At 44.6% G+C, this 25,325-nt stretch overlaps 1 protein-coding gene across 1 annotated transcript in view; it reads left to right on the forward strand.

The window, feature by feature from the left end:
• lrba (LPS-responsive vesicle trafficking, beach and anchor containing) overlaps nt 1-25,325 on the forward strand; it is a 207,041-nt gene that overhangs the window by 26,869 nt on the left and 154,847 nt on the right. Inside the window, 19 exon segments of the mRNA XM_061244631.1 lie at nt 806-906; nt 1,617-1,712; nt 2,941-3,062; nt 4,193-4,319; nt 5,479-5,598; nt 8,452-8,598; nt 9,062-9,259; nt 11,116-11,249; nt 11,614-11,722; nt 12,332-12,484; nt 14,546-14,714; nt 15,496-15,575; nt 16,113-16,175; nt 17,290-17,387; nt 18,238-18,330; nt 19,526-19,634; nt 20,090-20,171; nt 21,643-21,766; nt 22,646-22,838. Of these exon segments, the coding sequence (XP_061100615.1) occupies nt 806-906; nt 1,617-1,712; nt 2,941-3,062; nt 4,193-4,319; nt 5,479-5,598; nt 8,452-8,598; nt 9,062-9,259; nt 11,116-11,249; nt 11,614-11,722; nt 12,332-12,484; nt 14,546-14,714; nt 15,496-15,575; nt 16,113-16,175; nt 17,290-17,387; nt 18,238-18,330; nt 19,526-19,634; nt 20,090-20,171; nt 21,643-21,766; nt 22,646-22,838 (2,318 nt within the window).

Genomic DNA, 25,325 nt, shown 5'->3' on the forward strand with positions numbered 1-25,325 from the left:
GCTGAGGATGGAACTTGCGTTCTTGCTACTTCTTTCATTCAGATGCTAGTGCTTGCTAGCCCTTGTGGTTAAAAGGGTAGCTAATGCTAAGTCTACCCCTACCAGTCCAGAGTCTCTTGAATCAGGACCCCGTATTGTACCTTCTCGTGTCGATACATGACAACTGGGCACCTCCAGGCTATATCAGCAGGTGATTTCGGGGCAGCGGTAGGCCTAATAGGTTTCACAGTCAGGTTCACCTCCGTGGTGTCTGCCTGACAAAGTCAAAGGGAGCTCCCCGTATGATGTGCGGGTGGTGCTCCTGTGGAGGTCCTCTGACAGACCTGAGCTGGGGCTGCTTCCTGCAGCTGTGGAAGGGGCTCAAGTACTGGAGGTTCCCCTTGCCGTCAGAATGAGCCTCCTTACTGTGAAGAAGTACCAGAGCGACATGCGCACCCCCACAGCAACTTCTTAAAAACCTCCCCGCTCAGGTCTCCACTTCTTCATTCCAGCCTCATACTACACTTGCCCTGTCTGCGTCTGCAGTGGGGAATATTTGCCACTAATGATAAGTAGAGGAGTGGAGAACATTATTGGAACCAATGGAGGACTAAAAGCAAATGAAAGTGTATTTTTCTCCCCAAAGAAAATTCATGCTGTTACACTAAGCAAGTGCTGAGCTGCTGAGCTGTACTGTATCCGTCTCTGTTGTCAGAAATACACTGGTATTGCCACTGGCTGTGACTGATCTTGTGGAGGGATTTCCAGAATGTGTGGTAGTCTGTGGTATGACCTTTGACCTCTCCCCCTGTTCTGTGTGCTCCAGATCTGATGGTGGACATGCTGGGAGCCCTGGCCAGCTACAGCCTCAGTCCCCATGAGCTGAAGCTGTTTTTCACTAAACTGCAGGGAGTGGAGGGAAAATGGGTATGTGGGCTCTGTCTGTCTGTCTGTCTGTCTGTGTCTATATGTGTCTGTCTGTCCAGCTGTCTGTCCAGCTGTCTGTCCAGCTGTCTGTCCAGCTGTCTGTCCAGCTCTGTGTCTGGCTGTCTCTGGCTGGCTGTCTGTGAGTATGACAGTTAGCAGAATTTCCAGAAAGAAGCAACAGTCATTTTCATCTCTCCTAATTAATCTCCATGTACTCAGATGACTGTCCAATATGAGTTATGCGCTGTCAGTGGTGTCTGTGTTTTAATGCCCATTTTGGATAATTTTATGATGATTCAGATACAGAATATCATCTCCACTATGCAATGTAGAAGCAGATTCATAGTTTTGTTTCGCAAAATGATGTGAAATATCATAAATAAATGGAGGTTTTTGCTTTGTATGTACAACAAGCCCAATAACAGCTATTTGGGCCCTATTTTGGAGGGGTCATAATATTGTGGTTGTGTGATTTTATATGTGTGTGCGTGGGTGGAAATGTGTCTCTGAGTGTGTCTGTGTCTGTCTGTCTGTGTCTGCCTGTGCCTGTGCGCATGCCTGCGTGTGCGTGTGTGTCTGTGTCTGCGTGTGCGCGTGTGTGTCTGTGTCTGCGTGTGCGTGTGTGTGTGTGCGCGTGCATGTCTGTGTGTGTGTGTGTGTGTGTGTTGGCCAGCATGTGGTAACAGGGCTGTTCTCTGTCTGTCCTGCAGCCTCCACATGCTGTGAAGCTGCTCTCAGTGTTGAATTGCATAGCCCACAGAAATGGACCGGACGCCTTCTTCAACTTCCCTGGGAAAAGTGCTGCGGTTAGTACATGGACACACCCACATGGACACACAAGGACACACACACTGACTGACCCACTACTGCCAAACAAACTGACTGGCCCACTACTGTCAGCTTCACTTGTAGTCCATTTGCACAGAAATGGTGTCGCCAATGGATGACCTGGCCTCAGCAATAGGTCTCATAGCAGGTACATTCATCACTCATAGTCCATTTGCACAGAAAAGGTTTAGCCAGTGGAAGACCTGGCCTCAGCAATAGGTCTCATAGCAGGTACATTCATCACTCATAGTCCATTTGCACAGAAAAGGTTTAGCCAGTGGAAGACCTGGCCTCAGCTATAGGTCACATTATCCCAACCATCTTAGCCCAACTCTCTTTATTGCTATCATTTTTAATAACATTTCTGTCATTCCTTAGATCATTTCTCTGTTATGGTAACCGTATTAATAATAAAGTAATTTTTGTGACATTACCTGGAGCAGTCTAGGCAGTGCATTGCCATTAAAATAATTCATGGATTTTAGATCCCTATGAACAGGTAGTGCTTTCCCCTAGCTATTCTGCTATATTTTCCTATCTGAACTCATTTCTTGGAGAACTCGCTACTATTGTAGTTTGGAATTCCTCCCGCAGGTAAAGACTTCCTTTCCAGAAAAGGCCAGTGTAGTCTTGCTGTTTCATGAACAAGGATGTAGTACAGGGAGGAATGGTTTTTGCTGGCGTGAGTCAGGTTTCAACGCTCAAATTCCCAGTGTGCCAGTTGGGTGGGTGTATTAGCTTGGGATGTCAACCCAGGCTTGGTGCAGCTGGGGCATGAAGGCACAGTGACTGCTGGGAAAAACAACAGAGACTGGAGGAGAGACTCAACTACTCCTGTCTTATAAAGACAGACTCGATTGTTTCTGTCTGACTGTGAGAACGATTAAATGACTCCTGACTGACTGAGACGGGCTCAGCCAATCCTGTATGATTGAGGCTGTTTCAGTGAAGGGTCTAATTTCTGATTTAACACTTGAAGGTTCAAGCTCACACATATAATAATCACTGCTGCTAATTGAGAGCAGTTCTAGAACTCTGATTTAGATTTAAAAGGAAAAAGAAAAACAACATTCCAGCAAACCTACTCTTCAAAAGGCTTGGACTTCGGTGCGGGAGAGGGATTGCACTGTACTGACGGTACAGGCAGTTTTACACTGATTAGGGGAAGTTTAACCGTGCACCTGATGCTATGTCTGTGTTCCCCAGGCCATAGCTCTTCCTCCCATCGCAAAATGGCCGTACCTGAATGGATTCACCTTCCAAACCTGGGTACGCTTGGACCCTCACAACACTATGAATTTGGAGAATGACAAGCCTTACTTGTACTGGTGAGTGATGGAGAGGAGGATGCAACACCCACTGTAACCTGTACATGCTCTCAAGTGCTCTTTCTTACATGACAGTTATTTTACTGACACTTTTATCCAAAGCAACCTACAATTGATTAGACTAAGCAGGGACCAATCCTCCCTGGAACAATGTTGTGTTAAGGGCCCTGCTCAAGGACCCAACAGCTGTGGCTACACTGGGGCTTGAACCACCAACCTTTCAGGTTCCAGTCAAGCAACTTAATCACTAGACTATAGGCTGTGCCTATATTGTTCTTTCTTATACTGTACAGGTATGCTTATACCGTTGTTGTCACATATTTCGTCTGTCAGCTTGTTTGTACTTATCAGAGTGGGTACATATTGCTGGTATTCCTTCATAACATCCAGCAGCTTGTGTGTTTTACCAGTGCTCTACTTTATCAAGTAGCAGTTTACCTCCTAATTGTTTTAATGCCTAGAAGGTGCCTAGAAACCTCTGGATGCATCATTTAGTTTGTAACATGTTTCTCAGCCTGCATCTTGCATGGATCTTAAGAGTTATATAGTTTAATCAACCAAGTCTGAGATGTATCAACAGCTAGACTGCTGGGCTTGACCTTGGGCAGAATGTTCTGGAAACTCTGTAGCTTTGTGCGATTCACTGAGGCTGGGACTGCTGTGGTTGTAGCAGAAATAAAAAGGTGAAGACCGATAATAGATGAGGCTCAGTGCCCATGTGGAAAGCATGCCGGGGCTGCCACATCCATCTCATCCCTCTCTCTGAGGGCCAGGAACCCAGGGTCTTCACTGGCCTATTTTCAGTCCTTAATTCATTCCTGTCAGAAATCTCATTTATGCAAAGGAGGCTGTTTAGGTTTAAAGAGAATTACAGCCATGCGGCCGATAAGGCATAATAAAAATTTCACCGCGGCACTGACTGCGACCTTTTAAAAATTAGATTAGTTCAGTAAATTACAGGTGTGGTCATGGGCGAGATGTGAATTTGTTTTGCGACGCCGTTGCCCGCTTCCTTCCCGGCGGACCGTCTCGTCGCTCACTGGCTGCTGTGCTGAGCTGTCACCTGCAGGCCGCTGAAACGGGCTGGCCGCGTGCCGAACCGTGGAAACAGAGCTGTGCTTCTCTTCCAGCTTTCGCACTGGTAAGGGCCTGGGATACTCGGCCCACTTTGTGGGAGGCAGTTTGATCGTGACCTCGGTGAAGTCGAAGGGGAAAGGGATCCAGCACTATGTGAAGTATGACTTCAAACCGCAGAAGGTAGGTAACACTGTGTGGACACTAGAGACACTGTGTGGACAATAGAGAAACTGTGTGAACATTTGAGACGCTATGGGGACGCTAGAGACACTGTGGGAACACTAGAGACACTGTGGGAACATTAGGGTCACTGTGGGGACACTGAGGACTCTTGAGACACTGTGGGGACATTAGAGACACTGTGGGGACATTAGAGACACTGTGGGAACACTAGAGACACTGTGGGAACACTAGAGGCACTGTGGGGACATTAAAGATGCTGTGGTGACACTAATGATGCTATGGGGACTCTAGGGACACTAAAGATGCTCTGGGGACACTAATGATGCTGTGGGGACACTAATGCTGTGGGGACTCTAGAGACACTGTGTGGACACTAGAGACACTGGGGACAGTAGAGACACTGTAGGAACACTAGAGACACTGGGGACATGAGAGACACTCAGGGACATTAAAGATGCTGTGGGGACACTAATGATGCTGTGGGGACACTAGAGACACTGGGGACATTAGAGACACTGTGGGGACACTAGAGACACTCTGGGGACAGTAGAGGCACTGTGGGGACACTAGAGACACTGGGAACACTAGAGACACTCTGGGGACACTAGAGACACTGTGGGGATGCTGTAAGAACGCTTTGAGGATAAGACCACTCTGTCCCGCCCCTTGGAGAGTGGTACAGAATTGAGACCCAGTTTACAGGGAATATCTGCTGCATCCAATCTCCCCCAAGGGGGATAAGGGTGCAAATAGCCAACTCGGCTTTACCATTTACTCCTTTACTGTGTGGTGCCATTCCCCAGGAGGGACAGCCCACCTCATTTCATGGCATCTGGATCTGCTCTTATCTATCGCTCCACTTACTGCCCAGGAATATTTCTCCCAAAGGATTTGTAATTGCAAAATATAAATCCCAATAGGCATCCAGACTGCTGATAGCAGAGCTGGTGGGATAGTTGCCTGGGGCTTTAGATTGGATTTCTCTACCTCTGGGAGTATGGTTAAGTGGGGGAGTTTAGAAATGCGGTTGAATAAGAACTGCTTCTCTGACTTCCATTACCACTTCCTGTTTGGCCTGCATTGGCCCTGTTGAATGTGACTGGGTAAATTTATATAGTTGTTATTTTCAGTTGTTTTACCCATCTGTGTTTTTCAGTGGTATATGGTGTCCATAGTGCACGTCTATCATCGCTGGAAGAACAGTGAAATCTGGTGTTATGTCAACGGGGAACTGGCGTCATATGAGGACGTAACCTGGTTGGTCAATACAAATGATGTAAGTATCACATTTTCATGGGGAAGCCATAGCCTATGGCTCTGGGGGGAGGAATACTTGCTGAAAGGACATTGATTGGAGGTGAACGGAAAATTCACAGACATTTGATCTAAATACTCGCTGGTACACGATGATGTCAAATCTCATACAATCTAGCTTTCCTGCAAGTCGATGGAAAAAAACTTATGTATGAATTTTATATTTTAGGAATATATACTTTAAAGGTACAATAGGCAATTTCGGACTCCTAACAGTAAAGAGAGGAATTGCAGCAACAAACACCTTCAAACCACAAGATGCACTGTTTTGGAATGTTGACAGTGACAAACGCGACAGAGCCTGCTGTGTTTTCGTAGTGTTCTAGTAAGAAAATGTTCGCCGAACAGGTGACTTTATGAAATGTTGACTTTAGTGTATGTTTTTTTTCTTTTCTCTTCTCGCTTTACCTAACCAAGTATATTATGAGCAAGCAACTTATTTGGCTGTGGAACTAGCTGGCTATATAACTAAGATGTGATAGTGTACCACAAACGATGCAACTGCAACTTACAGTTTGAGACAAATAAAAGTTTAGCTAAACACGCATGATTCAACACGTAAAGAGATAAAAGGAACATGTAGCTGCTCAAATTGCACTCCAAACAAGCGATCACTGAAACTCTATACTATTGCTTATTATCCAAGCGAAGAATACATAATAATCTAGTTATAAAACGATACCAGTTGGTTATCAGTATCAACAAGCAAATTAGCTATTAGTTAGCTTGCCGAATTTGAGACACAATGCGTGAGCAACTATGCTCTCAACGCTCCCTACTACCATATGTTCGTATTGGTGGATATTTGTAAATTTGTGGAGCTAACTACAACTAATTTGCTTGTCGCTACCAATAGCGAACTGGTATTGTTCGGTTGAACCAAGATATGTATTCTTTGCTTGGATAATACGCAGTAGTATACAGAGTTTCCAGTGGTAGTTTGTCTGTAGTGCAATTAGGGCAGCAACACTCCAGAACAATCTGAAAAAGCCCCCACGCCATTGGCTGTGGCAATTAGAACCATTTTTTCAACCAATGACCTTGAATTATTGTACAGCTGTGCAATGTTTTGGTACGGAGTGACTGCCCGTCAACTGTATATTTTGAAACCAGAATTTAAGGACTATAAACACAGGCAGAGGGTAAGCCAACATGTCAGTGAGCCTGTTTCATCGATAGGAAGGGATTTACAATGGTCTTATAAAATGTTAACACAAAAATCTTATCTATTGTCCCTTTAAGATCGTATGGTTATGAAGAGTTGACCAAATTGATTTCCTTGATTCATTTATACCTTTATTTGGGCACAGAGAGGAATCTGAAACTGACTTTGATAAAGAGTGTTTGTAGAAAAACCAGTGGAACAGCAGGGTGACCTGAAGTTAAGGTTACACATTAGAGTGTGGAGCGCTCATTACACAGAGGACACAAGGTGCAGACTGGCCGGTTAAGTCATAATGAGCAAACATAAAGAAAGTCTCACCCTCCAATTTAACTGAATTTATAACTGAACAAACAGTGGAAAGCGGCACTGTGATCGGGGCACAGTGTTATTGTAAAGTGGTTTTGCTATTTCAAGAAAAGATCCACTGGAGTACAAGAGCGAGTGCGCGACTTTATATTCTCCTTCATTGTTTGTAAGTTAATGACGTGGAGTGATTCATATCACCTTTGTCATCATGAAGGTGAGACTATGAAAATAGCTAGAAGAACCTGCATGTCTCCCTTGTCCTCTCTCCTGACATGCGCCAATCACCTGTGCTAATGTATTTACTGGCTCTGTGACACTGAGGACTGCGCTGGATCTGAGCCATAATGGAGGCAGGCTTGTGAGCCGCGCATAGTTTCCTGTGAAATGATAAGAGTTTAATGAGGATCATTTATATTGCCTGCGAGATGGCAGGTGTTTCAACACCCGGAGGCTCTGTGCCTGATAGACATTCACATATGCGTAATGGCTGAAGTCACTTGGTATGGTGGCTGGTAGGGGGCTGGGTTGTGCGGAGGAAGGCTTTTATAACATTCCGCTGTAGTATGCACGTAGATTTTTTACTATGGATTTGCTTCTGCGAAAAATGACATTGACAGTTTACACAAGAATGTAGACTGTCTTTGTGCTGTAATCCCCAGTTATGAGTGTATGAAGCTAAAAGGACGCACACCCTGCATGTGGCTGTGGCCTTCAGGGGAGTTTGACACGCAAAGAAATGAGTAAAGCTGTGCATATGACACGCCTCCACAAAGCAGCTTTGAATTTATATTATACCGTCTTTAGGTGTGTGGTGAGCAAACAGAACCCTCACTGTTCAGAACCTAAAGACCATTTTCACTGAAACCCACTCTTCTACAGTACGTGGCCTGCATTGTTTTCATGATTCTTGTTTTCATTTCAGTCTGTATTAATGGTGTTATTCGAATATGGAAAGACATATAAATAAAGTATATTATAAAATATATTGCATAATGCCTCCTGACAAGGGCTGTTGAATTCACACACATTCAACACTGCAGTGTACAGTACAGAGAGATGTACGCTGCTTTATTAATTTATTACAAATCATTATCGTGGCACAAGGAGCATGAGGTTTATTGACTGCCTTCGTATTGGTCCAGATTTCTGTCTCACAAGTATTCTGCTTTTATATAGTATACTACATAGTATAGAAGTGGCTGATGTTTGCTGAAACACCTCCTTTCAGTGCTGCCCGTCTGTCTTACTGCTGAATAATGGTGCAGGTGATGGTGAGGTGTAGTGCTGAGCCAGACTACAGTAATGCGTCCCTGTTCTCATCTCGCTGTGCCCTTGTGCTCGCAGACATTCGACAAGTGCTTCCTGGGGTCTTCGGAAACAGCCGACTCCAGCCGTGTCTTCTGTGGCCAGATGGGGGCAGTGTACCTGTTCAGCGAGTCCCTCAACGCAGCTCAGGTCCTGGGAATTTACCAACTGGGCCCTTCATACAAGGTTTGTTACGCAACTGACAATCAGGGGTCCCCAGATACACCTCTCGGGGACATGGGTCTACTGTACTTCTTATCCATGAGACTCATTCATAACAGATGTACTGATTTTTCGGGTACACAATGAGGACACATCTGTTTTGGGATTTCATACTTCTGTCATTTAATTTGCATAGTTCATTATTGGCCAATCATTCAGCATGTTAAGCCTTTATCCAGATTTGAAGACGAAATGTATTTTCTGAAGAATCTCTTTGTTCTGTTTTGCTTTTATGTGAGCGGTCTTTGTTTACTTTAATGAAAACGTGTTGTTTTTGTCTTGTCTGCTACTGTTGTACTTTTGACCCAACGTCGTTAGGCGTTAGGCTTTGGCTCCTGTGGTTTCAGTAGTGCGTTCTGAGGGCATGAACTGGGCTGGGAATAGGACTAGCACTGAACTTTGACCCTCCCCCTCCACTCATCCCCAGGGAACATTCAACCACAGTGCCGAGAGCGACCTGATGTTGGCCGAGCACCACAAGATGGTCCTGTATGACGGCAAGCTCTCCGGCTCCATCGCCTTCACGTACAACCCCCGGGCCACCGACGCCCAGCTGTGCCTCCAGTCCTCTGCCAAAGGCAGCCCCTCCATCTTTGTGCACTCCCCCCACGCCCTCATGCTGCAGGTATGATGCTCGCCCCTCATAGGGCCAGGCGATATACCCTATCAAACATAACATAACATAACATAACATGGCATAGCATAATAACATGACACAACATGCATAACATAACATGACATAACATGGCAGAGCATAGCCACATAACCTAACATTTATGTGATCTTACGTTTTTGTGGAAGCTGCAAGGCTTTGCTGCTGCTGATTGGCTGGCTTATCAACACCTATAGATACAGTATCAGTGGTGATGTTCTTTTCCCAGAACCATTTCACGTTTGAATGTTTACTAGCTTATCTGGTTTGATTAAAGAATAGAAGAACGCCAATGCACCGCCTGGTAAGTGATGGTTGTTATTACCGTTGATAATTGTCAGTATGTTTTATTGACTAGCCCTAGCCCCTCCCTCTTTCCTTGGGTGCCTGTGCTCCCAGCTCTCACCACCAGGGGGAGCCCCACGCAGTGGCATGTCTCATTAAGTGAACGTTTAATTAAAACCAAAGACCAAAAGAAGACAAGCAGCTCAGGATAATTAGGTTCACTGTGAGCGGTGTTCGTAAATGAACTTTGGAGCCAAACTGCTTTGTAAGCTGCATCATGATTCGCTGCACTGCAAGCCTGAAGTATTTAGCGTTTGAAGGTAGAATAAATTAATATCTTGTAGAATATCTTCAGGGAGTGCGCAATCTGCATTTAATGTGCATTAAGGAAACCTTTCCAGAATGAATTGCTGTTTATGTGTGTATCTTTTCTATAAAATAATTTAGTTCAATCATTGTAGCGAATTAATATAAACCAAAGCCCAGCTAACTGATGTTTGTGTTTTTTCTAAGTATGCACATCACACGCATGCATGCACACACATAGAAACAGGCACACACACACACACACAGCACAAGCACAGACACACGCACAGACACACACAAACGCAGACAGATGTGCACATACACATGCACACACAGACGCAGAATGGTCTGTAATGGTAATATAATTGAAGTCTTTAACCTTTGAAAGGTTTCATTCATATCGCAGAGAGATTATAGCTCATCCCAATCAGTATAAATAAATCCCTCCATTTACAGGCGGGAAGTGAGCGGTTGAAGTGTTTGTGGGCTGAACGTGACGCTGTAATCTTTATGCGTGATTTTCCGCTCCGGCTGCAGATGTGTGGTCTGGCGTGAGACAGACTGCAGTGGAGTTTCTCCCAATCACAGGACACACCGGTGCTGTAGTGCAGCAGTCTCACCTCCCTGAGCCACCGGCTAATTAAAGTCACATTAACACCTCAGGATGCGCCGCCTGTCACTGTGAATGATGGCAATGCAGCAACCTGCAGTATATGGAGCAGAGCAGCCTCAGAGCAGAGTCACTGCTGTACACTGGATAGATTCACTCAGCAGCTGAGTCGCTTACTGTACACAGGATAGATTCACTCAGCAGAGTCACTGCTGTTCACAGGATAGATTAACTCAGCAGAGTCACTGCTGTTCACAGGATAGATTAACTCAGCAGAGTCACTGCTGTTCACAGGATAGATTAACTCAGCAGAGTCACTGCTGTTCACAGGATAGATTAACTCAGCAGAGTCACTGCTGTTCACAGGATAGATTAACTCAGCAGAGTCACTGCTGTACGGAGGATAGATTCACTCAGCAGAGTCACTGCTGTACGGAGGATAGATTCACTCAGCAGAGTCACTTACATTACACATACTAGATTCACTGAGCAAAGCCACTTATGAACTGTAGACTTGCAGTGCAGAGTCACTGGCACAGTGCAGACTGTGTGTCTGCGTGTGTGTCTGTGTGTGTGCATGTATGTGTATGTGGAGCTCTAGTGACGTACCTTCTGTCTCCCTCTACAGGATGTGAGAGCTGTGCTCGCCCCCCCTGTGCAGAGCGCCATTCACTCCATCGGTGGGGTCCAGGTCCTCTTCCCTCTCTTTGGCCAGCTGGACTATCCCCAGCACACCACTGACCAACCGGACACCTCCATCTGGTGGGCGCTAGGCTTCTGTACTGGCCGGTGTCTAATACGTTCAGAGAGCAGATTATTTACACCTACGATCAGCAACTCACGGTCCCCGAGGGACTGATGTTTTTCCACCCTTCCTTTACCTGGCAGTCAGGTGTGAAGACAGTCTGGCCAATCATAGCACTAATTACCCAGGAGAAAATAAAACCAGGGCTGGATTTGGATTTGAGGGCCGGAGTTGATGAGCCCTGATTCTCTCTCATAATCATGGCCTCAGACATACTGTAATATTCATCAGCTGATGAGGTTCTGAAGAGTTGAATGAAGGCATGAGGTGCTGAGGGTTTGCTGCTGAATTGTCCAACTCACTTTTTTTTTTCTCCCTTAGCTACACACTGCTGTCGTTTCTGATGGAACTGCTGAAGAACTCAGTGGCTATGCAGGAGCAGCTCCTCGCCTCCAAGGGCTTTCTGGTGATTGGATACTCTCTAGAAAAGGTGAGGGCTGTGTTTACAGTGTTTTTCCTGTAGGGGGAGACAGAGTCCCAACTATTGAACTAGTTGACTAGTACAGTACAGTGTTTGAAAATGTCAGCAGTGTACGTGACTCTCAATAGGGGCTTCTGATGCAAACACAAATTACAGTTTTCACTGCAAGGGACTGACCTTTCTTTCCTAAGTCATTTTTATGTCCTCCACCTAATCTCACTTTAACAAGGACGCTACACTAAATGGCATAAAGCAGACCCTTGCATCCACAGTGTCTTACACAGCTTACACGGACTGCTTTTATGTTCAGTCCATTTTACAGGCTGGATATTTACTGCAGTGATTCAGTTTTGAGTACTTTGCTGAAGGTTACAATAACAGCGCCCGACCTGGAAATCGAATCTATCGACCTGGAGTCAGAGTTGCCAGCCTCGGTCTCTAACTATTGCTTCTATGTCACACGTCACTAATATCTGCTGCTGTATCCTGTGCCGGTCCAGTTGTAGTGTTCTGACTGCAAATGGAGAAACATAAGGAGGAAAGCCTTCATATTTATACTCTCAGCTGTTTTAGGCAGCTCACCGTGTGTCCTGTCTCCTCTGTGTCCTCCGTCCCCAGTCCTCCAAAGCACATGTGACCCGGCCCGTCCTGGACGTTTTTGTGAGCTTCGCCCGTTACCTGAGCAACCTGCCCAATGGCATCGTGCTGCTCAAACAGCTGTGTGACCACATCCTGTTCAACCCCAGCATCTGGATCCACAGCCCTGCCAAGGTGCCCTCTCTCTCTGCCCGGCCTTATATGGGCAGAACATCAGCCTGTCCCTGCACTCACTCAATAACACGACTTTATGGGCCTAATCTGTTTTAAAGTTACTAGCTGCATAGACTTGATTAACCAAGAGCTAACTCTGTGTTTTTGGTTGTTTTAGGCTTCATAATGATATGTACTGAATGTCATATTTTAAATACAATATTTCATTATTTTCAGCGCTATATGAATGCTGAGCCTAGCTCTTCAAAGGGTCTTTAAACCTGCAGAATCAGTGTGCAGTTGTGCAGGTGTCGATTCCAATGTGTACCTGGGTGTGAGTTGTGTGTTGTGCAGATTATGTCGATGACAGTGTTTACCTGGGTGTGAGTTGTGTGTTGTGCAGATTATGTCGATTCCAGTGTGTACCTGGGTGTGTGTTGTGTGTTGTGTAGATTATGTGGATTCCAGTGCGTTCCTGGGTGTGAGTTGTGTGTTGTGAGTTGTGTGTTGTGTAGATTATGTAGATTCCAGTGTGTTCCTGGGTGTGAGTTGTATAGATGATGTTGTTTCCAGTGCGTTTCTGGGTGTGAGTTGTGTGTTCTGTAGATTGTTGATTCCAGTGTGTACCTGGGTGTGAGTTGTGTGTTGTGTAGATGATGTGGATTCCAGTGCGTTCCTGGGTGCGAGTTGTGTGTTGTGTAGATTATGTAGATTCCAGTGCATTCCTGGGTGTGTGTTGTGTAGATTATGTGAATTCCAGTGCGTTCCTAGGTGTGAGTTGTGTGTTGTGTAGATTGTTGATTCCAGTGCGTTCCTGGGTGTGAGTTGTGTGTTGTGTGTTGTGTAGATTGTTGATTCCAGTGTGTACCTGGGTGTGAGTTGTGTGTTGTGTAGATTATGTGGATTCCAGTGCGTTCCTAGGTGTGAGTTGTGTGTTGTGTAGATTGTTGATTCCAGTGCGTTCCTGGGTGTGAGTTGTGTGTTGTGTGTTGTGTAGATTGTTGATTCCAGTGTGTACCTGGGTGTGAGTTGTGTGTTGTGTAGATGATGTGGATTCCAGTGCGTTCCTGGGTGCGAGTTGTGTGTTGTGTAGATTATGTAGATTCCAGTGCATTCCTGGGTGTGTGTTGTGTAGATTATGTGAATTCCAGTGCGTTCCTAGGTGTGAGTTGTGTGTTGTGTAGATTGTTGATTCCAGTGCGTTCCTGGGTGTGAGTTGTGTGTTGTGTGTTGTGTAGATTGTTGATTCCAGTGTGTACCTGGGTGTGAGTTGTGTGTTGTGTAGATTATGTGGATTCCAGTGCGTTCCTAGGTGTGAGTTGTGTGTTGTGTAGATTGTTGATTCCAGTGCGTTCCTGGGTGTGAGTTGTGTGTTGTGTGTTGTGTAGATTGTTGATTCCAGTGTGTACCTGGGTGTGAGTTGTGTGTTGTGTAGATTATGTGGATTCCAGTGCGTTCCTGGGTGTGAGGTGTGTGTTGTGTAGATTGTGGATTCCAGTGCGTTCCTAGGTGTGAGTTGTGTGTTGTGTAGATTGTTTATTCCAGTGCGTTCCTGGGTGTGAGTTGTGTGTTGTGTAGATTGTTGATTCCAGTGTGTACCTGGGTGTGAGTTGTGTGTTGTGTAGATTATGTGGATTCCAGTGCGTTCCTAGGTGTGAGTTGTGTGTTGTGTAGATTGTTGATTCCAGTGCGTTCCTGGGTGTGAGTTGTGTGTTGTGTGTTGTGTAGATTATGTGGATTCCAGTGTGTTCCTGGGTGTGAGTTGTGTGTTGTGTGTTGTGGAGATTATGTGGATTCCAGTGCGTTCCTGGGTGTGAATTGTGTGTTGTGTGTTATGTAGATGATGTGGATTCCAGTGCGTTCCTGGGTGCGAGTTGTGTGTTGTGTAGATTATGTAGATTCCAGTGCATTCCTGGGTGTGTGTTGTGTAGATTATGTGAATTCCAGTGCGTTCCTAGGTGTGAGTTGTGTGTTGTGTAGATTGTTGATTCCAGTGCGTTCCTGGGTGTGAGTTGTGTGTTGTGTGTTGTGTAGATTGTAGATTCCAGTGTGTACCTGAGTTGTGTGTGTTTTGTGACGCAGGTGCAGCAGACTCTGTACACCTACCTGGCTGCGGAGTTCATCAGCTCGTTGGCCATCTACAACGCCGTCCGCAGGGTCGGCACAGTGATGCAGATCATGAACTCGCTCAAGTACTACTACTGGGCGGTGAACCCTGAGGAACGCAGCGGGGTCACGCCCAGAGGCCTCGGTGAGACCATTTGCATTTGAATTTGCAGACTTACCCACAGCGACTTGCACAGCTTTCTTTATCTTTATCTGTGTGTGGTGTGTACAACAGCAGTTCCCCATCCGAGATTCAAACCTGCAACCGGCCGGCTTCAAGTCCCATTCTACAAGTGTTATATGCAGCTATGAATTCTCAGGTCCGGGACAAAAGAAAATACATAAAAAATAAAAAATGACTGATGATGAAAAGAATTATGATTATAGTGACAATGTGTCCCAGTGCCCCCCACCCCCTTTTGTACGCCACCATCAATGCTATGTCCTCAGTTAGTCAGCAGAGAAAGGCAAGGCGAGATTACTTACAGGGATCTGTCACGTAAACAGCCTGCCTACATGAATGCTGTCAGTCACTCAGTCGCTAACTCGCTCATTTACCAGCTCACATAGTCACTCAAGCACTAGCTCACTCACTCACTCACTCACTCACTCACTCACTCACTCACTCACTCACTCACTCACTCACTCACTCACTCACTCACTCACTCACTCACCCACCCACCCACCCACCCACCCAACCACCCACCCACCCACACACTAGCTCACTCTCATTCACAAGCTCACTCACACACTCATTCACTAGCTCACTCACTCAGTAACTCACTCACTCACTCACTCATGCAGTTTTTATCTGTCTTACTTTCCGTTGCACTCACACTTGCAAGCCCATGCATACACTCACACTCATAAGACCCTCATGTTGATGTCTCCTCTCTCTCTCCCTCTCTCCCTCTCCCCTTCTCTAGATGGCCCCAGACCCACCCATAAGGAGATCCTGTCCATGAGAGCCTTCCTGCTTCTGTTTATCAAGCAGCTGATCGTGAAGGTGAGTGTCCATGACCCCACTCTCACCCCCTCACTAGGGTTATTGCCCCAGGAATGGTTCTTACGGCTGTATGCAGAACATTAAAAAATAATCATTTAGCTCAAGCAGAAACTACAAGAAAAACACTACATTTCCCACAGGATATGTAGCAGCGTGTGATGTCTTGTATGTAATTGAATTTTGTGTATTATACACGCTTAGTTCACAACTTCTGAGAGATTATTTTTTGTTCTGAACTGTTTCAAACTTTTATGATTCATAGCGACATATCCGCACTTAATCCACGTATCGTAACTGTAATTTATTAGTGCTGGCAGTGTAAGCCGGTCTGGCTTTATACTCCTGGCAATAGTAAATCACAAGACTTTTATTTTGGGCACAGAAATTTAGTATTGTTGTCAGGATGTTTTCCTTTGTTATGTATATTTTTGTATTTTTGGATATAATGTAAAGCAGTGTCACACTGTAAAGACAATGGTAAATGGTGTTTGGTGTGTGCCATGCAGGGTTTTATAAGTAGCTTTGTCCCTGTCACAGGACCATGGTGTAAAGGAACAGGAGCTGCAGGCCATTCTCAACTATCTGCTCACCATGCATGAGGTACTCAAACATCTCAAACATCTCAAACTCAAACACTGGGTCTCAGTAATGTTAAGTTCTCCATGAGGAATCTTTGGTCGTGTGAAAAGGTTATTTTACTGAAACACACTATACACCAGCATATAGCACTATCTAGTCTATATTCAAGAGCATGGGGCCTGATTCTGTTTTCAATGTGCATCTATAAAACAAAGTTGAGTAAGTAAAACTAGATTCCCTTTCAAAATATTCATAACTCCTGTCTTTCTTCTCATTCTGTTGCTGGTGGGAGATGGGTTGACACTGCACATACAAAACTGAACACATATTTTTTTAATGCTTCTATATAATGCTGATCTAAGGGTGAAGAGTATGTCTATGCTGGGCCACCTTCTGCCTCCAGGCCAACAGTCGGCTGTCTGAATATTGGTGTGCCATGCTGTTTTTTATGGCATTGCTAAGTTCCACTAGGTGGCACCATTAACACACTGCCATAGTGTGCCAGTTTGTTTGACTCTGCTCTATTCTGTGTGCATACTGCACATATACTGCATACTCAGAGTTACTCTACTGTAATACGTATTGTACTTTCACACAGGCACTTACAAAAAGGCATTATCGCGGCTGGATGTTGACCTTACTGAAACATTAAGAAATACTACTACTAATAGAAAAACACAAAAGACACATTTCACAAAACACACACAAAATGTATGCATCCTAGAGAGTGAAGTATCACATAGATTTTTCTGATTCTTTATTCTCCAGTTTGTTTATAATTTGTTTATAATCATCACACCAACTCACACTTTTAGTGCACAGGTCTCCGTAGAATTTCCGAAGAACAGTGTTTTTTTATGAAAAGATAAACATAAAAAAAAAAAAAATTGGTGAGCATTAATCAAATTGTTTGTAAGATCAATAATTGACGTGTATTTTTTGGACATATGGTCCTACCTCTTCATTGACCTGTGCAGTGTCCATGCACAAATGTGACTTACTCCCAGAAAAGGCCTGTTCCCCTGTTCTGTTTCCTGATGCGGTTGTGAAAGCCTGCTAATTGAGCCGGTGTTAGCGGGTGTTTATCATAATGCTAATGATGCTAATGGCTCTGCGTCTGTGTTTATTGTTTCAGGATGACAATTTAATTGACGTGCTGCAGCTGCTGGTGGCTGTGATGTCAGAGCAGCCGGGCTCCATGGTGCCCACATTTGACCGGTGCAACGGAATACGGTAACAGCTCCGGTGTCCCACGGCAACGGGCCAGGGTTGCTGTACTGTGCTCAGGGATGTCAGGCCTGTCTGATATCCCTACACTCAAGTTTAGGTGTCTGAAATTTATATATCCTCTTATTTATATATAAATAACTTTCACACACACATTAATTCCCTTAAATGTATTTTTATTTTTTAAATTTATTTTACAAAAATAAACAAATGCAACGACAGATACATGCAAATACACATACATTCTCCTTAGCATATCTATATATTTGGCATGGGAAAAAGCATGAAAGTAAATATACACCTTTGTACTATGAAACGTAATGAATTTTTTATCATCTCGCACACGCGCGCACACACACACATACACACACAAGCTGACTAGTTAGAAGTGCAAGGAATGTCCTTCTCTGAGCTTGGGATTATTTCTCAGCCTCTGTGTGCTTTTGTAGCCTGAGAACAGCTTAATGAGGCAGGGTACATTTCCAGTTCCATTTAGTGATACATTTAGAGTAGCAATACTGTGCACAATGGTATTAATATTAATTAAACCGGTGATGTTATATTCATATTTCATGGACTGAAAAGATTTCCCCAAAAGCAAAAAGTTACATAATTTCAACAGTATGAATAAATAGAACATCTTCATTTAGTGTTAAATATTTGAATATTTACAATATTTTCTCATTTTGTCTTATGCAGAAACACATTTATTTGTTGACCAAAAGCTAATGTTAATGAAAACATTTTTTATTTTAATTTTGATTGTATAAGCCAAGTAGTTATATATACATTATAGTTTTATATGTATTTGTATATGTATGAAATATGTTCCTTTTGTTTGTTTGTTCTTGTTTAGTGTGATCTATAAGCTTCTTGCTTCCAAAGATGAAGGGGTCCGTGTCCAGGCCCTAAAGGTGCTGGGGTACTTCCTAAAATATCTGCCTCCAAAGTAAGTAAAGTGTCTTACATCATTAAAACCACTCATCTATTTCCTTTCATATGTTTTGGAACCGGATTCTGAGATTGCTGGAGCCACACACTGGAGATGCACATAAAAAAAAATTCATGACATTTCTTTCTTTTTATGCACTATTATTTTTCTTCAAAACAAATCAGAAACTACTATCGTCAGTACTGTTTCACCGAATATGGATAAATGTATGTGTTGTGTGGACATTAATATGTTAAGAATTATTCATACAGAAGAAAGACCACAGCACATTGTGAATAATGTATGTACATACTGTTGCATCCACTTTTAAGAATCTTCATAGCAACATGTGTGTAAGAACACTAGTAGATGTAAAGAGCTAACATGTGAGAGAATGCATATTTAAGAGTTCTTGAAGGGAACCTTTTCCCGGTGTTGACTGCTCTGCTCTCTCCGAGCTGCTTGAATACCAAATGAGCAATTGCGAGGCCTCCCATTGGTCCACGGTGCAATTAAAAGCATGTTGGAAGGAAGCGGTTGATTGGATGCCAGTCACGGACCGTATTTTTCACGGCTGGTTTTGATCTTCGAGCTTTGATCAACACGTCCCGGGCAGCCAGAGGAGGCTTCTGAGACGTTTCTCAGGTTCTGTGTTGGAGTAACACACTCTCCTCGCTGGGCTCACACTAGGGCCCGCACTTCACACTGGTTTTTAGTCCCCTTTGATCTCTGCAAATACGTAGCAGGCTGAGTGTTAATATTAACCATCTGAGGTGGAATTAATATCGTTTTTTTTGTGCTGTGGATCTACATTGAGGCAATGATTTTTTTGTCTTTGTCTGCTGAACTGCAGTGGTGTTGATGTTGGTTGGGTGGGGGCGTGTGGGCATTTGCACACCTGTGTGTGTGTGTGTTTGTGTGCGTGCCTGCCTGTATGCCTGTGTGTGTGCCTGTGTGTCGGTGTCTGTCTGTGTGAGAGTGTGTGTGCATGCTTGAGTGTGTTGTGCAGAAAACACTGTGATGGGAGTGGATAATGGTGTGTGCAGCAACGCCCCATTAATGCCCCCCCAAATAACTCGCGTATCTTTGTATGTATTTGTGTGTGTGTGTGTGTGTGTGTGTGTGTGTGTGTGTGTGTGTGTGTGTGTGTGTGTGTGTGTGTGTGTGCGCGCGCGTGTGTGTGTTTGCACGTGTGTGTGTGTGTGTGTTGCAGGAGGAAGCTGGAGATCATGTTGGGTAACGGGCTCTTCTCCCTGCTGTCTGAGCGGCTGATCCTGCACGCCGACCAGTCCTCCCTCACCACGTACAACGTCCTCTTCGAGGTCAGAGCCCAACACCCCCAACACGTCCCCTGCCCCTTACCACCGTCTCCCAGTGTCCCCTTTCACTGCCCTCACTGCATTCCATGAGGGAACTCAGTCTAATACTTTACATCTTTAACACATCATTAATATATTGCCTCTAATTCTCCAACCAGAGGAATTCTGTTTCAGATCAGACTCACACCATAAACACCCCTTTTCCAGTCAGTCGGTTCAGAAAATGAATTTGAATTCAACAAATTAATTGAGGAATAAAGAAACTTCATTGAACTTAATGGCCATTTTTTTTTATTCGGGAATTTAATTTAAATTCATTTATCTGAAGTGGAATTGACCTCCAACTGCTACTACAACTGCACAATCAGCTCATCTGTAGATAGTTCAGCACTCAATATTATTTGTAGTATTATCAAATGTGGGAGTAGTGTTTCTGTATATGCTACATGTCTCTACAGATTCTCACAGAGAAGATCAGCACTCAGGTGATTCGTAAGCAGCATCTAGACCCCGACTCTGCTGTGAAGATAGTCAACCCACGTGAGTGACACTTAACCAGCCTGTACTGTACCTGCGATGGTGTGAACACACTCGGTCAGGGTTGTACCTGAGAACATGGCCAAACATGAATGGGACAGATTGTCTATGGGATAGTCGAATGGGATAGCATGTGTCTATCATTGAAAAGGGAATCGGTACATTTACTTGATTAGTAATTGTACTTTTGACTTGAGATAGTACAGTTGAATAGGCCCAGAACACAGTCTTAAACCACAGCAGACAGATTGTTATTTTATTCCTTTGGTTAGTTGTGAAAATTATGAATTTGCTTTTTGTGATTCAAGCTTTTGTTAGACCGTATGTGTGTCTGTCTTTGCATGTATGCCTGCATGCGTGAAGATAAAAGTAATATAATTAAAATAGGTTAATGGGTACAAAGGTGTATGTTTATTTTTGTATACACAGTACATATGTATCAATGCAGGCATTTGAAAGTCAGTACAATGTTAATATGTAATTTTTGAGTACAGAGAAGGCTCTGAAGGCACAGTAGACACAGTGAGGGCAGGCTGTTGCTGCTGCACTCTGGTCATGTTTTTATGTGTGCGTCTGATTAGGGTCAGACATCGCTCGTGTTTATGATGCTGCGTAAGGAGCTCAAATAACGGCTCTCCGTCAGCTCCCTCTCATCACATCCTGTCTGACTGCAGTGCACGCTGGGCCTTTCATTTCAGACACCAGCTCTGGGAACCCCGTTTCCCCTTTCATAATTAGTCAAAGTCTGCCTGTAAAGAAACTCTGCCTGTTGAGAAACTCTAGGCAAAAATGTCAGGCAGAACGCAAAACAGATCACTCTGTTTGGAACACTGGATTCCCGCGTTCATTCTGTTCACGTTCACTCGCTTGAGTTACCGTGTTACCTGGAGTATTTTATAGTTGCCAGAACCCCACCTAGAAGGGAAATGAGAATGGTGGATGTGGTAGTCATTAGTTTCACTCTCTGCATCAGTGTTGGCTGTTTAATGAGAAAATGTCAAATGAACTGCAGGATGATAAGATAAGAGTACACAAATCAGATATCATTTGTAATAACAGTAGCATAGTTGGGTATCACCTATCGCAGGTGGAGTTAAAGAGTGTTGCTGTGCAGTGTATTTGGAAGTGATGCAGTTGAAGAGGGTTGCTGTGCAGTGTATTTGGAAGTGATGCAGTTGAAGAGGGTTGCTGTGCAGTGTATTTGAAAGTAATGCAGTTGAAGAGGGTTGCTGTGCAATGTATTTGGAAGTGATGCAGTTGAAGAGGGTTGCTGTGCAGTGTATTTGGAAGTGATGCAGTTGAAGAGGGTTGCTGTGCAGTGTATTTGGAAGTGATGCAGTTGAAGAGGGTTGCTGTGCAGTGTATTTGGGAGTGATGCAGTTGAAGGGGGTTGCTGTGCAGTGTATTTGGAAGTGATGCAGTTGAAGAGGGTTGTTGCAGTGGATGCTCAGAGAGTGTTCTGTGATGTTCTCAGAGATCCTGAAGGTGATCGCGGTTCTGCTGAAGAACTCGCCGCAGAACCCAGAGAACATGGAGGTGCGGCGGGTCTTCCTGTCCGACATGATCCGGGTGTTCAGCAACAGCCGGGAGAACCGCAGGTACGGAGATCTCCCCCTCACGCTGTGTGTGTGTGTGTGTGTGTGTGTGTGTATGCGTGCACGCTCGTCTGTGTGTGTATGCATGTATCTCACCATCACTCCTTCCCCATGTGAGTGAGTGAGTGAGTGAGTGAGTGAGTGAGTGAGTGAGTGAGTGAGTGAGTGAGTGAGTGAGTGAGTGAGTGAGTGAGTGAGTGAGTGAGTGAGTGAGTGAGTGAGTGAGTGAGTGAGTGAGTGAGTGAGTGAGTGAGTGAGTATGCGTGTGAGTGCATGTATCTCACATCGCTCTTTCCCCGTGTGTGTGTGTGCGTGTGTGCGTGTGTGCGTGTGTGCGTGTGTGTGCGTGTGTGTGCGTGTGTGCGCGTGCGCGTGTTTGTGTGCGTGTGTGTGTGTGTGTGCGTGCGTGCGTGCGTGCGTGCGTGCGTGCCTGCGTGCGTGCGTGCGTGTGTGTGTGTGTGTGTGTGTGTTTGTGTGCGTGTGTGTGTGTGTGCGTGCGTGCGTGCGTGCATGTGTGACTGCATGTATCTCACATCGCTCTTTCCCCCGGTGTGTGTGTGTGTGTGTGTGCGTGTGTGCGTGTGTGCGTGTGTGCGTGTGTGCGTGTGTGCGTGTGTGCGTGTGTGCGTGTGTGTGCGTGTGTGCGCGTGTGCGCGTGTGCGTGCGTGCGTGTTTGTGTGCGTGTGTGTGTGTGTGTATGCGTGTGTGCGTGCGTGCGTGCGTGCGTGCGTGCGTGCGTGCGTGCGTGCGTGCGTGTTTGTGTGCGTGTGTGTGTGTTTGTGTGTGTGTGTGTGTGTTTGTGTGCGTGTGCGCGTGTGCGCGCGTGCGTGTGTGTGTGACTGCATGTATCTCACATCGCTCTTTCCCCCGGTGTGTGCTCAGGAGTCTGCTGCAGTGCTCGGTGTGGCAGGAGTGGATGCTGTCGCTGTGCTACGTCAGCCCGCGGAACAGCGAGGAGCAGAAGGTCACAGAGATGGTGTACGCCCTCTTCCGCATCCTGCTCTACCACGCCATCAAGTACGAGTGGGGAGGCTGGCGTGTGTGGGTGGACACTCTCTCCATCAGCCACTCCAAGGTTAGAGCCATTCTACTGTACCATCCTCATCCAGCATCCAAAACATGAACCCTGCTCCAGAGATATCCTTCCTGCTCAGTTTTACACAAACGTTCTGCATCAAAATACAATGAAACTCTTCTATCATACTTTTGAAGATGGCTCTGTTCATATTATATTTCATTCTTTGCTCCAGGGCAGTGAAGACATTTGACTGCTGTCAAATTATGATTGTAGTGTTTAAAACCGCCAGACTGGTACCTGAACCACCACACAAATGTACTATTTTCTGTGCGGCAATGAATGCCTGTGACCACCAGGGGGCACAGCTGCTCTGCTGGGCAGTGAAGTGTGAATTCAGGTAGACAGCCAAGTGCCTTAACGCCCTACACACCACAAATGTAACTCATACTCCTGTTTCTAACCAAGAGACAGATGATATCATATGAACACTTGCATGTTAATCTTGTGTCTCTTTAGTTCTGATTACAGCAATTTCATGGATTTAAAGGTGTACAGATATAACAAGTCTGAACTATGTTTGACCTAATAAATCGTAAAGATCCATGTAAATACATTGCTAAATACGTTTTCCATGTTCCTTTCTTTTGAAGTTTTACTGGTTATATAAGTTATAATGTCCTCTAACCTTTCCTCTAAAATTTTCGTATCACAATCCATTTTCTGTGGGGTGTATATTCGCAAGATTATACGTTCTATCCCTTTATTTATAATGTGCTGTTGCATATAAACAACGCAAATACAATGGGCAAGCGTTCAGTTTAAACTGTTGAATTGGTTTGCTATGTGTACAAGGTTCTGCATAATGGACTTTTGCTCCGTTAGAGATTTGTCTGCTTTCTATGCTTATGTCTGCATATTGTGTCTTTATACACACAAACGAGTGTGTGCCTGCATTGTCTGATTGCTAACGTGCAGAAGTACAAGTAAATGCAGACACATTTTTGTAATTTAGTGTAATTGCAGTTACCAGCTTTTTTTTCACTCACCCGTGTAATTTGTGTTAAAATAAGGACAAATGTATTTGTAAAAGGCGTGGGGGGTTTATTTCAGGTGCGGTATTGCCTTTTGCAGAGGCCTGGGTGTGATGTAATTGAAGTAACAAACCAGGGTCCTCTGCTGTGGTGTGAGTGTAAAGGGATTGATCACGCGTTTCAGGTTCAGACAGGCTGTAATTGCCTTTTTCCTATAATTGCACAAGATTAATGCTGTTTCTGTTTGGCCCTGTTTACAATAACCCAGCGCTAATCTAAAAACACTGTTCCCCACACCGGGTCCCAGACTCAATTCAATAGGCTCACCAGCCCGACCCATCAAGATACATGCATCTGCTATAAAAAAAGCTAAAGAAACTCAATTGCAATTTTATTGTCCAGTTTGATAGATTTCCTGCCACCTCTGTAGTAGCAGAGCTGTTTGTCATTGTAGCACTCTCTTCCCCCCAGCCGCAAGGCTGAGGTGTGTGTGTGTGTGTGTGTGTGTGTGTGTGTGTGTATGTGTTTTCTCACAAGTATATGTGTGTACCTTTGTTCTGCGTGACTGTCCCTTGAGTGCATTTGCCTGTATGCTTGCTTTATGCATATATTAAGGTATGTGTAGTTCTGGCTTTGTGTGATGCTATGCATTATTTTGTATGCGTTTGCATGTATGTGTTTTTGCCGCTCACGCTTGTGTTTAGATCAGGAGAATCTTTCCCTTCCTTTCTTGTGCTCTGGGCCTCAGGAATGTGGTTAATATTCATCTGTGCTGTACTTCTACAGTCAGGAGAAAGGCCTGTACAGTCTATCTCAGCAGGCTCTTTGGATTATGACATTACAGGGTAATCTGTACGTTCTGTTGTATACGAGTATTGTATCGGCCTTGTTTCAGTTTTTTTTTACCATATGATGTTTTAATGCTTGTAGATCTAAATCATTCTTTGCATTTGTGGAGGGATATTTTTGGAACAGAATGAGCAATGAGCACTATCTCACTGTATGACATAAGACTAATTTAACCAAGAAATATCAACAAATTAACCTCTAACTGACATTGTTTAGAAATCCAATTTGATCCAACATATATTCCGCATCAAAGGCAGTTTTTAATTTTTTTTTTACATCTTATACATACTGTCGATGGCGTCTCCCAGCTTTATTTCTGCAGATTGCTGTCCTACACAATCATTCAAATTGTGATTTTAGTTTAATGAATCAATGTTGCAACTCATGAATGAACCGTCGCTGGCAAACTGGGTTCAGGTGGGACTTGAGGTCACTACCCCAGTGTGGTCACTTACCCAGTGTGGTCACTTACCTAGGTCCCCCATACTGCTCTATCAGAGGAGCACCTTGTGTGAGTGAGCAGGAACTACACACTGACAATCCCTACTGTGTCCCTGTGCATATACAGCACTTTACAAAAGTGTCAGGCACCCTAGTTTTTCTAAATATACATTTGGTCTAAGATGTTTATTGTTTTCTGTATTAGTGTGTCTACACAAATTAA

The sequence above is a fragment of the Conger conger genome, chromosome 6 (genome assembly GCF_963514075.1).
Source record: "Conger conger chromosome 6, fConCon1.1, whole genome shotgun sequence".
NCBI lineage: Eukaryota > Metazoa > Chordata > Actinopteri > Anguilliformes > Congridae > Conger > Conger conger.